Raw genomic sequence first — 15,851 nt, 5'->3', positions numbered from 1 at the left:
GGGTACAGCTGGTGTACAGACCAAGGAACTCGGCACAGACTTGGTAGGAGCCCCTTATGATGGGTACAGCTGGTGTACAGACCAAGGAACTCGGCCATGGGTTGATAGGACCCCTAAAAATGGGCACAGCTGGAGTAAAGAAGAGAAAATGTCATGTGACTGAACCTTAGCATTTACCAAACCCTGGCATTTTCCTATTTAAAGCCTAATAATGGCCCTTCCATTAAACGGTGACACCTTCCATAGTTTTAGGCCATTTTAGCCTTCCGTTTTTATACAATGTTTTTCTACAACGTTTTTATACAAAGCTTTTTTTAGCCGTTCAGTTGACACTTTATCCCCAGAATCCTCGGTGAGAAGCCTGGATTAGGTGTACTGTGGCCCCCTATTATCTATATTAAGTGCGCACATTTTCGTTCCATTGTGCGCTGCGGTGGTACCAGGTCCATGTGATCCCGGTAACCATTTTTTTTTCCAATACACAAACTGAACAGGCTCTCCAGTTACCCTCCATGAGGTTGGATGTCAGGGTCTTGCAAAGTGCAGACGACAAGCGCCTGTCTTGCAGCCGGGTCGTGTGCTGCAGGCCCTTCCATCAATATAGGAAGGTGGGAAAATCTAATATTCTGCTCCGTACACCATTCAATGTTTGGCTGCGGGGTGCTGGATGGCCGTAAGGTACAACTGATCACATCTGTCTCAGTGGGCATGAGACTTGGGGTCACAGAGAAATGGGGGTACATCTATTTTGGGTGTTTTTGCTATTCGTGTGCCAGATTTTCCCTAATTTTTTGTTTTATTATTTACTATAATTTATTTTTTTATTACTATTAAAACAAATCTCACACAGACATAAACAAAAACACATTTTTGGTAGTGACCAGTGACCACCAAGCCCCCATTCCTTCCACTGGTACCACTGGGTAGGCTTTTAAAGTTCTTACCATCTCCAACCAGTCCCTTTCGGCCACAGGAAATGGGTCACAAGAAAAGGGTGTATTATAACGAAGGCCCTGGGCTGGTCAAGGTCCTATAGCACTAAGGGCATTAAGGCCAAAATAAGCCCCCACCCCATAAACTATGAACTACTTCAGGATCAGAGTTTGAATATCCTGTCCACTGTGCACTGCTGAAGCACCCAAGGTGCCCCTTCTCCTCTGCCCACCCCTGCAGATGACCCAACACGTGATTACCCGTATGGGTGCACTTCATCAGCAAGATGGCACACATACCCTTTCACTATGGTCAAAGGAGAACATTGAAGATTGATGGGAAGTGACGCTCCTCAGAAGTGCCCATGAGATACCAAACTGGTTTGGTTTACCCATTTTTGTCCTTTTTTTATAAACCCATTCCAGGTTAGCATACATTGATTGGATATGAACATTAAGGATTCAGGAAACAGCAAGTACTTCAGCTAACCCTAAACCCATATATCCAATATAGTTGGTCGCCTTTTAACAAAGACCTTGATGACCTTTTGTTTTCCTTGGAGCAGTCGTGTGATGGACCCAGGCATCATCACAAAGAGAAGTGTCAGAATTTGATGGGAAAGAACGGAGCTCGAGGCGGTTTATCAGATTATCCCTGTGAGTACAGATCTCTGTTTCTTCTAATTGGTTCCTGAACTGGCCTTATCAACATTATTTTTGTGGGTAATGCCAACGTGCTCTGAGATGACCTAATCAGGAGGTCAATTCAAAGCAGTGTTTCTAGTTGTCAGGAAATAAGCTTGGGACCCATCCGCTGCCTCCAGACAGGCACCCGGAAAAGATTTACATCAAGTGTGGCTCCACCGATAATGTGATGAGGTCCATGAAACGACGTCATGGGAGAGACCACCAATGTATAATAAAATATGGAACCTATCATAACACCAGAAAGTCAACAGTCCAAAAATGTTGTGTGTAAAAGCTTGTAAGCCAAACTATATTGGTTTTATATCTGGCTGATTGAAATAATTGTACAATATTGTCTTTAAATCAGTCAGTTACTAGACCGGGGTTCTTGTAGAGGTTGCTAGGGGCTCCTTGAACAATGGGATATGTTTGACTCTCATATCAGTTTAAATGACACCAATAATCTTTTTGGCTATCTGTGAGGTTGACATTCTCCACAATGGCAATGTAAGAGTCGTTGTTCCCACTGACCACCAAACAAATGTACTGTGAGCTGTGGATAAAATAATTATAGAAGGTGTTTCCTGAAGACCTGAAAAGGATTTCAAGGGATTCCCCCATCTTAAAATAAGGTTGAGGAACACTGGTCTATCTGGTCACCCATGTGAACCTATTGAACACACCCATTCTTTTTCTAATTGATGCCACCCCCCGATCCCAAATTGTAGGAAGAACTCCATTGTGCATTCCCTACTAAGAATACATGTAAAATTTTTGCCATTTTACCAAGTGTTACCATTGGTGAAAAATCACTGAACCTCTGTTTAGTCATCTTTGATTCCTTTGATGATCATCTGTTCTCTTACAGAAATGAAAAGTATACGGTCTTCATGGGAGGGGCTTATACAAAGCCAAGGATTTTCTCTCGTATCACATGACAGTTCCTCATGGGAGGGAGTTTATTGAGTGGAATGCTCACCCCCTTCAAAGGAAATAACTAGCAGGTCAGTATTGTTGGACAGGAGAAGAAAGTGGTGGAGGAGCTGGAGGAGGGTAAAATAAGCATCACATTAGCAGGTAATTAGGAGTATCCGTTACATTGCCCTGGCAATGTGATTATTACCATGTAGAAATCTCTGCAACCAAGACCCTTTCTCTATAGATAAAGGGCAACAATTCTTTTTTGACATGAATATTGAATCCAAATAACGGCAAGTGAGGGAGAGAAGTTGTCAAAGGTCTCACCACCAACAAAATATAAACTACACTGGGCCGGAAGTCAGGTCATACAAGGATCATAGGTTCAAAGACAACTAAAACACCAGGTAAAGGAAATTTATGGAAGCCGCCAGGCCCAATTTCACCAAAGAAATGTTAAAGCCACCAAGGTCAAGAAGCTTCTCCTGATGGGAACAAAATAGGTCAAAACCCAAGTGGTTTCCTCTTTCCCATGGCAATCTTCAATCACTTGGCCTATATTCAATGGGCAGGCTAGACAGAATCAAATCTGTATGGTTCTGCCAGCCACGAGAGCCATAAAGCCGGATCAAAGATGGGCCAGATGCCAGTACGGCCCGGCCAGTCCTTACACTCAGATTTGGAGGATTTTGCTCTAATCCCGGCTTCTCAGCATAGACATCGGATGCTGATCAAAATTACAGAACAACAAAAAAAATCCGATTTCAGTTAAAGGGAATGTTAAGTGGTGACAGTGTTTCTTGTATCGAAATTCGATCAATCAAGTGAATGGAGACCTTGTATGATGCCTGAATGAAGATGGTGCAGTCCTTCTGCAACCTGTAATTGTTACAATGACACATTGCTTGCATGCTGCACTGAACATGAAAAAATATATCAGAGACAGCTTCTCTTTAAGACTTCAAAACCTGTTTGCTTTAATGAACATAAGACGCTCACTCAAGACTGAGGGCTACATTGTGGATAATAGTGTTTGTTCTTGTAATGAAGCAATGTCAGCAAAAGGGAATGAGAGCGGATCTGCCAGCTTCCTGTATTTAAAAAAAGGGCACCAGAGGAGGGAGAGCGGTGGCTGTATTTATATATAATCAGAGGGTCTGGCCTGACACCATGCAAACACCAGTGAGAAGTTGGCACACCCGGCCAGGCTGCAAAATAAAGTGGAAGGAGCTTGGCAAAGGGAGGACATTGCCGGTCATTGTTGTACCAGGAAAGTGATAAAAGAAAAGTCATACCTCCCAGCTGCCCTTCATTTGGAGGGACTGTCCCTCTTCATACCCCAAAGTTGCCCCTGATTTGGAGGGACTGTCCCTCTTCATAAATCCCACCTGTCTCCGATTTAGGGAAGACTGTCCCTCTTCATACCTCCCAACTGCCCCTGATTTGGAGGGACTTGTCCTCTTTATAAATCCCACCTGCCCCTGATTTGGAGGGATAGTCCCTTTTCATTTCACCCAACTGCCCCTGATTTGGATGGATTGTCCCTCTTCATACCCCCCAAATTTGTCCCTGATTTGGAGGGACTGTACCTTTTCATTTCTCCCAACTGTCCCAGATTTGAAGAGATTGTCCCTCTTTATACCCCCAACTGCCTCTGGTTTGGAGGGATTGTCCCTCTTCATAAATCCCACCTGCCCCTGATTTAGAGGGATAGTCCCTTTTTATTTCACCCAACTGCCCATGATTTGGAGGGACTGACCCTCTTCATAAATCCCACCTGTCTATGATTTAGAGGGACTGTCCCTCTTCATACCCCCAACTGTCCCTGATTTGGAGGGACTGTACCTTTTCATTTCTCCCAACTGTCCCAGATTTGAAGGGATTGTTCCTCTTCATACCCCCAAACTGCCCCTGATTTTGAGGTATTGTCCCTCTTCATACCCCCAACTGTCCCTGATTTGGAGGGATAGTCCCTTTTCATTTTACCCAACTGCCCCTGATTTGGAGGGATTGTCCATCTTTATACCCCCAACTGCCCTGATTTGGAGGGACTATAAAGTGTTATCTTGTACTAAACCTCCACCCAGCCTCCAAGTCATTCCATTCCATCAACCAATCATTTTTATAGGGGTGTGGTAGGCTCCTGTCATTTGAGTTGCCCCTTTTCCCCAGTCCCAGAATTTGGGAGGAATGGGAATACTCAGAGCGGATCATTTGGCTCCATAAGAAGAAGAACAGAGAGGGCACAGGGTGGAGGAGGGGCCATTGAGACTGGCACGGAGTTGGCACACAGAGTCCAGGCAATGGGCCAACATCCAGATAAACAAACCATGCACGGACTAACACAAGCACAAAGCACTGAAGAAACCCGCTATACCAAACTGCTTCACACAAATTAAAATACGGGAGCAAAGCTAACTTTGCAGATTGTAAACGCTGATTATCTCTGGCAGTCTGTTTAATGTGTAAACCGATTTATTACAAGTCATAACACTGGGGCACATGCTGGGTTTAGTTGGCATACTTCTATCCAAACTTTCAGGGGAAAAGAGGTGAGAGAGAGAAGAAAAGGAGAGGAGGTGGTTGGGAAGGGGAGTAGGTGGTTGTAGAGAGGAGGAGTGGATATAGTTGGAAAGGAGAGGAGATGGTTGGGAAGAAGAGAAGGGTAGATTGTTGAGAAGGAAGGGAAAGGAGATAGTTGAAAGGGAAAGAGAGAAGAGGAGAGGGAAGACGAGGCTCGGGAAGGGGAGGAGATGGTTGGGAAGAAGAGAAGGGTAGATGGTTGGGAATAAAGCGAGAGGAGAGGGGAGGGGAGGAGAGGATTGGGAAGGAGAGGGGGATGGTTGGGATTGGAAGGAGAAGAGAAGAGATGGTTGGGAAGTAGAGAAAGGTAGATTGTTGAGAAGGAAGGGAAAGGAGATAGTTGAAAGGGAAAGAGAGAAGAGGAGAGGGAAGACGAGGGTCGGGAAGGGGAGGAGATGGTTGTAGAAAAGAGCAATAGAGATAGTTGGAAAGAAGAGGAAATAGTTGGTAAGGGAAGAGGAGATGAGGTGGTTGGGAAGGGGGGAATAAGAGATGGTTGGGAAGTAGAGAAGGGGAGATAGTTTTGAAGGAAAGGAGAGGAAATGGTTGGGAAGGAGAGGATATTAGATAGTTGGGAAGAAAAGGAGAGGGAGGAAAGGGTTGGGGAGAGGAGAAGATGGTTGTAGAGAAGAGGAGTGGAGATAGTTGGAAAGGAGTGAAGTAGAGAAGAGGAGATGGTTGAGAAGGGAAGGAGAGGAGAGGGTTAGGAAGGGGAGAGGATGGTTGTGGAGACGAGGAGTGGAGATAGTTAGAAAGAGGAGATGTGATGGTTGGGAAGGGGAGAAGGAGAGAAGAAGAGATGGCTGGGAAGTAGAGAAGGGGAGATGGTTTGGAAGGAAAGAAGTGGAGATGGTTGGGAAGGGAAGGAGAGGGTTGGGAAGGAGATGGTTGTGGAGAAGAGGAGTGGAGATATTTGGAAAGGAGAGGATAATGTTGGGAAGAGGAGAAGAAGGGATGGTTGGGAAGTAAAGAAGAGGAAATGGTTGAGAATGAGAGGATATAGTTAGAAAGGAAAGGAGATGGCAGTCGAAGACAAGGGAGGGGTAAGCAGAAAGGTGGAAGGGAGAAGGAAACAGAGAAGGAATGAGGAGAGGAAATGAGAGGGGGAGAAGAAACAAAGAAAGAAGAGAAGGTAGCAGAGGTCAGGAGAAAGAGGGGAATGAGGAGAAGTGGGGGAAAGGGGGAAAGGAGAGAAGAGATAGGGGAAAACATAGGAGAGGGTAGAGGAAAAGAAGCAGGAGAGGATAGAACAAGTGAAAGGAGTGGGGAGAAAAGAGAGATAATAATAGACAGAAAGGGAAATAAAAAATTAGATGGACCGATAGTTGTGTTAAAATAATTCACACATTACAAATATACAGACTTAGCATTTTTCTCCTTCAGACATCGGCCTGATCAAAGTGTCGGTCAGACACGGCTGGACCTGCGCTCCTTGCATGCCGGTCTATACACGTGTCATGCAACAATCCGACTCTCTGAAGTCTTTGGTGAGCAACAACACCTGTCGCCAATCACTCTCACCCTTCATCAGGGACCCTTTGTATGGCTGAGACACATTATCTGCATCTTTATACCGTGACTGTTCATCTATCACAATATAAAAGTGTGCCGGAGGGAGAACGATAATCATAGGTGGGTAGGTAGATAAGAGGGTCAACAGATAGAGATATAATATTATTATTATTAATATTATTATTAATAAACAGGATTTGTATAGCGCCAGCATATTACGCAGCGCTGTAAATTAAATAGGGGTTGCAAATGACAGACTAATACAGACAGTGACACAGGAGGAGAGGACCCTGCCCCGAAGAGCTTCCAATCTAGGATAAATGATGAAAGACAGACCAGAAATAGACAAGTGTGGGTGTAAATGGGACTTTCTGTCCTGTCCTCAGTCATCTCCCCCAATCCCAGGCACAGACGGAGGAGATAAATTCATTTCCCATTCTATGAGAAAAGGAAGCACTGACAATTATTACAAAATTGCCGATATCCTGGGAAGCCGCTGCTTGTCCTATAGGGCATTTATAATTTTTAGAAGAACATGCGAAAAGGAAAGTTCCACTAATTTCAATGGTAAGTCAAATTCCAATTCTAAAACTTCCTCTCCTTTCTCCTTCCTAACCCTCAGTTTCTGGAAATCAGGGAGATCAGCACACAATGCCTTTAAAGTTCTTGATCGCTGGGATTGCTTTAATGGTCTCCCCATAGGGTTGCACAGAGTTTGAGGTGGAGTTTTAGACATCCCCATTGATTCACCGATCCATTCATAGGGCCATAGATTTTGCACATATTTAGGAATCGTAAAATTTTCAATTTTTTGTTAAAAAATTGGGTCTTATTAGGTGAATAAAGCAGGCAGACCCTCGGACTCAGCAGTCTCAGTTAGTCTTTGCATAGGGCTAGGCTATCCTATGCATTGGCCATTCTCAATATCTACAGTACAGAGGTAGGTAAAAAAGTTCAACAAAGTTGGAGCCAATTGCTTTTTCCCATGCAAATAATTCAGATCAGGAAAAAACAAATAAATTAAGTCATCAATAACACTCTGTTTGCTTTCTATCAGACATGAAAGTCATTAAAAGCCCAAATTCCCCACACTTTACTTAGTGACTGGACTGAATGGCTCTTGAATTCTGCAGTCATTTTCTCCTTGTTCCTGCACAGTCTGACTTACAGAAGTGATACTCTAATACCTTTCATTGTCTGGACTGACCTGGCTGTATACAATCACAAGTGGAAAATCACACCTTTAATTCAATCTAAGTTTTAAAGATTATACAAGTTTGTTCTTCTCATCGCCTAACCCCCCAACATTTACACCCCTTCCTATTGGAGTGCTAGTTTCATGTTCCATTTTTTTCTTAGTTCAGCAATAGATGGTTTAAATGCAGTACTTTAGTGCCCTCTAGTGGTAAAATACAGCCATTGCAATACATATTACTACAAACAAGAATATTATATTGCTGTGCAGTACATAAGAAATAATAAGTGATTGCAATATATTTTTAGGTGTTTATTAATTTGCATATGATAGAAAATGCCTTAAAATGCTTTCAGCTGTATTTTATTTTATAATTCTGCTAAAACATGTTCCCCTATTGTAAGATTTCCCTTCACCTGTTGTTCTTAGGACAGCTGCAATTTTTTTTGCAGCAAAATTCAGCTCTGAGTTGTACCTGCCATGTGGGATATACCTCCTGGTAGCATGCATGAGCTCATAATTAGCAAAATTAAGTATGTAGGAGGCTTTAATATAACATTACAGAAGTCAAAATGTAAAACTGTGCTAAAGAAAGTCTGATCACCATATTCTAACTGAAACCAATCACATGACCAAGAAACCGTAGCTCTGTCTGCATATAATTTGTAATAAATGTGTTTTAATGATCATTTTTCTTTATGGTGTCCATGGACAGTAATGCCAAATGTGGAAAATGGACCAAATGCCCTTGTTGGTTGGCCATGTGTGACCCTGCTAACATTGCACACAGGGCTGCAGCTTGCATCGTTCCATGCTACGTGCCATTATTGGACCTCAACACTAACTGCTGAAGCTGAGAATTATCAACTCGGCCACAACAATGGGCCAGGTATAAAGGATTAGAAGGTGGCCCATAAAAGCTAGGAAGTAACTCCTGGAGGGGGGAGAGATGATGCAACTGCACCAGGGCCAGATACACCAGAGGGTTCACACATTGATGGTTGGGTCTACTTTTTTCAGGATGTGCAGAATTTCCTCAACTCTCTGCAACATTGCTGTCCATAATCTGGAACTTGCTTCACTCCAGCTTGTGAAAGCTGAGGATTTACAGTAAGTGGCGAGGTATGAGATGTTAAAACCTTCTAAATGTTGCCCGCCAAGGTCTGTTCTTTGGGAGTCACCACTAAAAGAATTATATTATTACCACTGAATTCTGGGTACATAAGGAGAATTTGCTAAGAAGACCTAGGCCAAGAGATACAATGGAAACAAAGATAAACCATATCAGCAAATACATTACAAGTAAAAAACTGATCGCCACTAAAGCTGCATGGCAAATCCATTCATTCTCCTTTATGAGCTGGTAACCTATTATTATTACATAGTATTTATATAGCACCAACATATTACGCAGCGCTGTACAAAGTCCATAGTCATGTCACTAGCTGTCCCTCATAAGAGCTCACAATTTAATGTCGCTACCATAGTCATATGTCTTTAATATAGCCTAAGGTCAATTTAGGGGGGAAGCCAATTAACCTAACTGCATGTTTTGGAATGGAGGAGGAAACCGGAGTACCCAGAGGGAACCCATACAGACCCAGGGAGAACCTGCAAACTCCATGCATAGTGACCTAGCTGAGATTTGAACCTGGGACCGAGCACTGCAAAGACCAGAATGCTAACCACTGAACCTGGACAACCTGGAAATCCGGATCTCTGACTTCGGGAACCTTGGGATCAGCGGTGCTCAAAATCAAACATTGATGCTGCCTACTGGTAACGGGACCATGGGTGGCAAATGCCAGCTCTGTTTGAAGCCAACGCCCTTGTAACAAAGAACAATTGTCCTTTATAATGTCTCAAGAGGAAACTTATTCCAGGATGAAGTGTAGGCTTCCTAAAGATCCAAAGGGGCCCCCTAACTAGCTCACTATATGGTTATGTATTGTTGCCATTGATGTACAGTCGCCAAGCTCCAAAATGGGCCACCCACTTTGGACCTCATGAATTTGCAAAAAATGAAAGGGTTTATAAAACTTAGGATATCCACCCACAAATGCATATTTTCCACAACCAAATACTCCACTTACCACCCTCTGCCGTCTCTCCTCCTCAGCCATTTCCTGAACAGGTTCCGACGCCTCTTTGGGGAAGCGCTTGGTGTGGAGCAGTTGGACCAAGCCTCGTCCTCGCTGGATGGTGTGATCTCTATCACCGGAGGTTTCAGAGACTTCCCTTTACCTCCCGTGGCTTCGGTCTCACTCCTTCCACCTGAGTCTGGAGAACGTTGCCCTTTCTTGAGCTTCAGACGCCGTCTCCTGGCGCTGGGAGTTGAGGAACATGACCACAACTCTGGAGGCTTCAACTGCTTGAAATTCTCCATAGCTACTGAGGGCTACTCAACAGTCTATCATCTACACAAAAGAAGGCCACGAGAAATGATTTGCGAGGTCCGTTCAGAAATGTAAGCACTTAGGTAGCTTGCCCTGAACCCTTATCAGTTTGACTGCTAGGGGTAATTGTCCTGCAATTGTACCTCGTATGTAAATATTACGTCAAAATTAAATTTAATGTCTGAGTATTTCATAAGTTGTCCAATTAAAAAAAATATAATGGCTTCACATTGCTTCAAGATGTTGTGTCCACCAATACAGCACTGATCGCTAATGATGTTCATGAAGCCACCAAAGTCATCATTTTCTATAACCTTTGGCTTTTCTGGTTGCCTTTCAAAAACTCCTACATGCTCAGTTTCTAAAAACACCTACAAGTCAGAAGATGCACCACCATGGGTTGAAAGCCACCCATTGATGCTTTCAGAACCAATTATCTCTATTGGTCATCAATATGGTAGGTGCAATGATAACTCTGAGGTTGAGGCACTTGGTGGTAGATAAAGGAGAAGGTTTTAGGGGGTAATGGTAGATTATCGTCCTCGAAAGTTTTTAGAAGATGGAGAGGTCTTCAGCCGGCAAAAGCCATGGAGCAATTGTTGGATGATTCCTCAAATTTTAGTGTCTTTGGCTTTTTTTCATCAACATGGAACAGCCTGCTGGCTCGTAGACTGAGCCGGATGTCACCTTTGCTTCGTCCACCCTACGGTAGGAAGTCTTCACCTGCTTTAGTCTCCTTCTATGGGCCACATCCCTTCACGTTGCCAAATCTGCATCCCAATACCCGGAAAAGATACTTTGCCTGCAAAGAGAAAAGGTTTGTATGTCAAACAAATCTCAATTCTAATAAAAACCTAGAAACGTGACATTGGAAGTATGGCTTCCAATTTGATATTATGTTCAGCAGCATTATTATGAAGTCCATATATCGGCACTTACAGGTCTCCATGCAATGTCTTGCGATGTCCACCTAATGCAGCTTCCAGAGTGACAATCCCTGAATTCAGTATAAATTATAACCCCTATGTGTACTACAATGGAAGGAGAAGATATTGCAGAAGAATGGCTACAATGTAGATTGTTAATCAATGCGCTTGGATCCACCAATGCATCAATTAACAAGCTATAAAAACATGCAGTTAGCTAATTGGCTTCCCCCAAAATTGGCTTTAGATTGTATTAATGACATATGACTATGGAAGGGATTGAGAGCTCCTATGAGGGACAGCTAGTGACATGGCTATGGACTTTGTACAGCGCTGCATGCTATGTCGGTGCTATATAAATACTGTGTATGAATAATAATAATAGGCATCGCTGATATCTTCCCTCCCACCAAGATCTAATTGGTTTTCACAATTTCTAGAGACCTCCATGGATGTGTGGCGCCAATGCAAATCAATTCTTTTCTATTGATCAGCTTTCCAGCAAACCCTCATTCATTGATTTCTCCGTTGCCCTATAGTCATTTTTTTTTTTGGATAAAGTTTCAAGCACAATGGGTTCCTGGTTTTCAGGGTTCAAATACTTGCAAATGTCTACAGGGTTCGTCAGCTGGTCAGCCGATTCCAGGAAATTATTGCACAAAATTGCAAAATGTTAAACTGCTGTTGAGATAATTTGATGCAGCAATGTTACATAATGTTATATCCAGGAAACTCCGGCTGTGTGTGGTCATACTATGGCAAAGGTCCTTCAAGATGACTTGCTGACCTTTGCTGGAGATTCGTCACCCCGACCATAAATGGGGCAACAGCCGAAAAAATAATAATGGAATGGAAACTTTTATATCTAAGTCTGTGAAATATATTACTTGTTGGGCAGAATGGTGGCTCGGTGGTTAGCACTCCGGCCTTTACAGCACTGGGTTCTAGGTTGGAATCTCAGCCAAGACAATATCTGCATGGAGTTTGTAGGTTCTCTGTGTGTTTGTGTGTGCTTCTTCCCACAATCCAAAAACATGCAGTTATTGGCTTGCCTTGAAAATTTGCCTTGGACTGTATTAGTGACATATGACTATGGTAGGGACATTAGATTGTGAGCTCCTTTGGGGACAGCTAGTCACATGACTATGAACTTTGTACAGCACTATGTAATATGTTGGTGCTATATAAACAGCATGTAATAAAAATGCATCTGATTATTCAGAGAATAGTAAAAGTGTAATGTTAAAAACAAATTAGGATTACATTTAACATGTCCCAGTTTCATGATAAAGCCGGACATTATTGCAGAAAAGTCAGGCGATGTCCCATCTGCAATAATCCCTCCAATCTAGCCATTTATATTCAGGCATCGCTGCTATGTAGTTCCTGTATTGAGATGCCGGCACAGAGATGGAACAAATATATAAGTTGTGCTGCCTTGGCTGTGACCACAAATGTCTACCATAGCACACAGCCCCTAATCTTGTGACTACAAAATTCTGATCACTGGGGGGGGGGGGGACTGAGGAAATGCTTCCTCCTGCCTGCAGCAGACTGATAACATTATCTCATTTTGGATACAAATCCTTGTATTGATCAATGGTCAAAATGTTCTAATTATTCTGCAGCATTATTATTATTATATAGCGCCATCATATTACGCAGCGCTGTACAAAGTCCATAGTCATGTGACTAGCTGTCCCTCAAAGGAGCTCACAATCTAATGTCCTTACCATGGTCATATGTCTTTATTACAATCTAAGGTCAATTTTGGGGGGAAGCCAAATAACCAAACTGCATGTTTTTGGGATGTGGAGGAAACCGGGCGCAAACATGGGGAGAACCTACAAACTCCATGCACTGCAAAGGCCGGAGTGCTAACCACTGAGCCACCATGCTGCCTATGTCAGGAATTAATATTACAGCAAAAAATAAAAATTATTAAAAATTACCCAATTACATTTCAGCATTTTTTTGCTCAAGCCAATCAGATCGGACCTTTATTTTTCCTGAAGCCGACATACAGCTCGGTTCTGCAGGGGGAATATTTATTGCCGGTCATTATTGGAGGCCGCCGATCAGTTCTGTAATAAATTCATCTCTGGATCTCCCTAGGAACTCAAATAATTCATTGAAATAACAATCTATAGACAGCGGCCGCGATCTGACTTCATCCGCCGTCCTTGGATCATTTTTTAAATTTCATTTTTAATTTTGCAGCCATGATTATTGGAATATAGATTCAGGTTTTCACGTTATCACTTATTGCAATGGTGCAAATGTAACTTTCCCTGTAATTATGTATTTATCATGCAATCCCTATATACTGGGAGATCCCAGGGCAGCACTGACATCCAATCAGAAGCGCTCATTACAAATACAAGGAACCTGCTGATAGGAGGACAGAGAGCAGGAGATCACCACATCTGTTTCCGGCTGCTCCTTCAATGTCCGGTCAGCAGGATGGACCTTAAACACCATTGTATTCCTTTTACAGAGAACGTGGTGTCGTCCACCTGGATATCCTACGTAGCAGAGCTGTGCAAATCCAAAGAATTGATGGAACAAAACACAGGTAAAAAACTAAAAGTCTTAAAGGGCCGGCATGTGCAGAAAGCACATTTTGAATATTACCTGCCAGATATAAAAGACTTTAAAAGCTCCATTAGAAGGGGTCAGGTGGTAATTTTTTTTAATATTCAGGATAATTGCAGGTTAAAGAAGAATTAAACAGAAGTGAGCAAAAAAAAAGGGAAATTATTATTTTTCAGATATGGAAGAACAGAGAGGTCGCAGGAGATTGTGAGTCAGTGTGATACTTCCCCCACTTCTTAGATTGTAAGCTCTTCTGGTCAGGGTCCTCTCCTCCTCCTGTGTCTGTATTTGTCTGTCATTTGCAACCCCTATTGAATGTACAGCGCTGCGTAATATGTTGGCCCTATATAAATCCTGTTTACTAAAAATATAAATTACAAAGTGCGCCTGACCATTAAACCGCAAAGATAAAAAAAAGGAAAATGAGAACCAGAAGTGATATTTATATCCAACACTGCAGCCAAAAAATAAATTAAAGGACCAGAAACCCCCTAGATATCACCTTGCAGACATAGAAGCAATACACACAAAGGGTAACTCACCCACTCCTCTATGGTCTATGTCAGCACCATGCCGCTGTCTGGATGTCAGCCGTTGTGGGCCCACAGCAGCCACGGAATCCTCGTCATTCGGTTATGCAAATAGGAGAAACGTCGCTTTGTTCACTTCCTCCTGGGTTATGTGATGATGAAATATAATTGTTACTCCAGGGACAGAACCCTCGGGGACCCCACTATTTCCATGCACACATTCCATGTTCATTTTGTTATAAATGTTTGCATGTTGACTTTTTTTTCCTCTACTTTTTGAATTATAGTGCAGATGTATGTAAAGTGGACCTGTCATCATACCTCCTATTGTGTGATACTTCCCCCACTTCTTAGATTGTAAGCTCTTCGGGGCAGGCTCCTCTCCTCCTCCTGTGTCTGTATCTGTCATTTGCAACCCCTATTTAATATACAGCACTACGTTATATGTTGGCGCTATACAAATCCTTCCATTTATTCAGGGTCATCCATCATCATCCAGGACCTTATGAATCTTGTTGGCTGCATGACACACAGCAAAGAGCTAAGCTGTGACAACTAAACTTCCAATTTAGGAATTTGGGATCAGCCGGACTTCCCTGCAGGAAGAGGCAGACGATATATCTTACCTTCCCGATCGCTCTATGGAATTGTTAAAATATCTGTGCATGAGCATTGCCAAGATACCCGGCAATCCTGGCTTCCCCTGCGCCTGCCGGGACTGCGCCGGAGTTATGTCATCCCAGCCCGGCTAATCAAGACGGACAAAGAAGTGAAAAAGATGGCAGCAGCAAAGGGGGACAGGTGAGTGTATTGGGGTTTAGTTCTGCTTCACTCCCAGATGTGTCAAATCACGGGGCTATTGGGCCTGATTTAATAAAGCTCTCTAAGGATGGTAAGGATACACTTTCAACAGTGAAGCTGGGTGATTCAGCAAACCTGGAATGGTTTTCAGGGTCTGCTAGCAAATGTTTTGAATCCTCCAGATCCATTCCAGTTTTGCTTCACCTTTGAAAGTGTATCATCTCCATCCTTTAATAACTCCTATTGACTTGAATGAGGAATAAATGGACCCGGGGATCTCTGGAGCGGTGAATATTATATCGGGTATATTATAGAACCTAGGGGCCCATTTAGATCCTGCGGTGCTGTGCATTTCCGGCATTCATTTTCATGGCATCCCAATGCACTAAGCACACCTGAGCTGCCATGCTATGGGACCCATAATTGTGCATGGCTTAAGAAAGAGGGCCAGGTGTTTGTATAACAATGATAAGATACATGATCAGGTTATTCATTTTCCATTGGCTGCTTCATTAAGAACTAATCCTGCGATACTCACCTGTCCACGCTCCCTCGCAGGGCACCGCCATTATTATTATTATTATTATTATTAAACATGGCGCCAACATATTACGCAGCGCTGTACATTAAATAGGGCTTGCAAATGACAGACAGTGACACAGGAGGAGAGGACCCTGCCCCGGAGAGCTTACAATCTAGTAGGTGGGGGAATATACACACAATAGGATGAGACTATTCCTATAAATGATCTTCATTGGCTGAGCTGGAAGGGTATA

The 15,851-nt window shown here is 43.0% G+C and overlaps 1 protein-coding gene across 5 annotated transcripts in view; it reads right to left on the bottom strand.

Moving 5' to 3' along the window:
• Nucleotides 1-15,851, bottom strand: part of GRAMD1A (GRAM domain containing 1A) — a 69,645-nt gene that overhangs the window by 45,781 nt on the left and 8,013 nt on the right. For 2 of the 5 annotated variants that reach the window (XM_072426547.1, XM_072426546.1), the window contains exon 2: nucleotides 9,921-11,025. In XM_072426547.1, the coding sequence (XP_072282648.1) occupies nucleotides 9,921-10,213 (293 nt within the window). In that variant the 5' untranslated portion in view covers nucleotides 10,214-11,025. Of the gene's footprint in view, nucleotides 1-9,920; nucleotides 11,026-13,109; nucleotides 13,130-14,286; nucleotides 14,445-15,851 lie in introns of those variants that run through there. The other 3 variants (XM_072426545.1, XM_072426549.1, XM_072426548.1) reach the window with 3 other exon arrangements.

Source organism: Pyxicephalus adspersus, chromosome 11, assembly GCF_032062135.1.
Source record: "Pyxicephalus adspersus chromosome 11, UCB_Pads_2.0, whole genome shotgun sequence".
Classification (NCBI taxonomy): Eukaryota; Metazoa; Chordata; class Amphibia; order Anura; family Pyxicephalidae; genus Pyxicephalus; species Pyxicephalus adspersus.
Note: the sequence above shows the minus strand (reverse complement) of the source record. Positions and strands in the feature narration are given on the sequence as shown.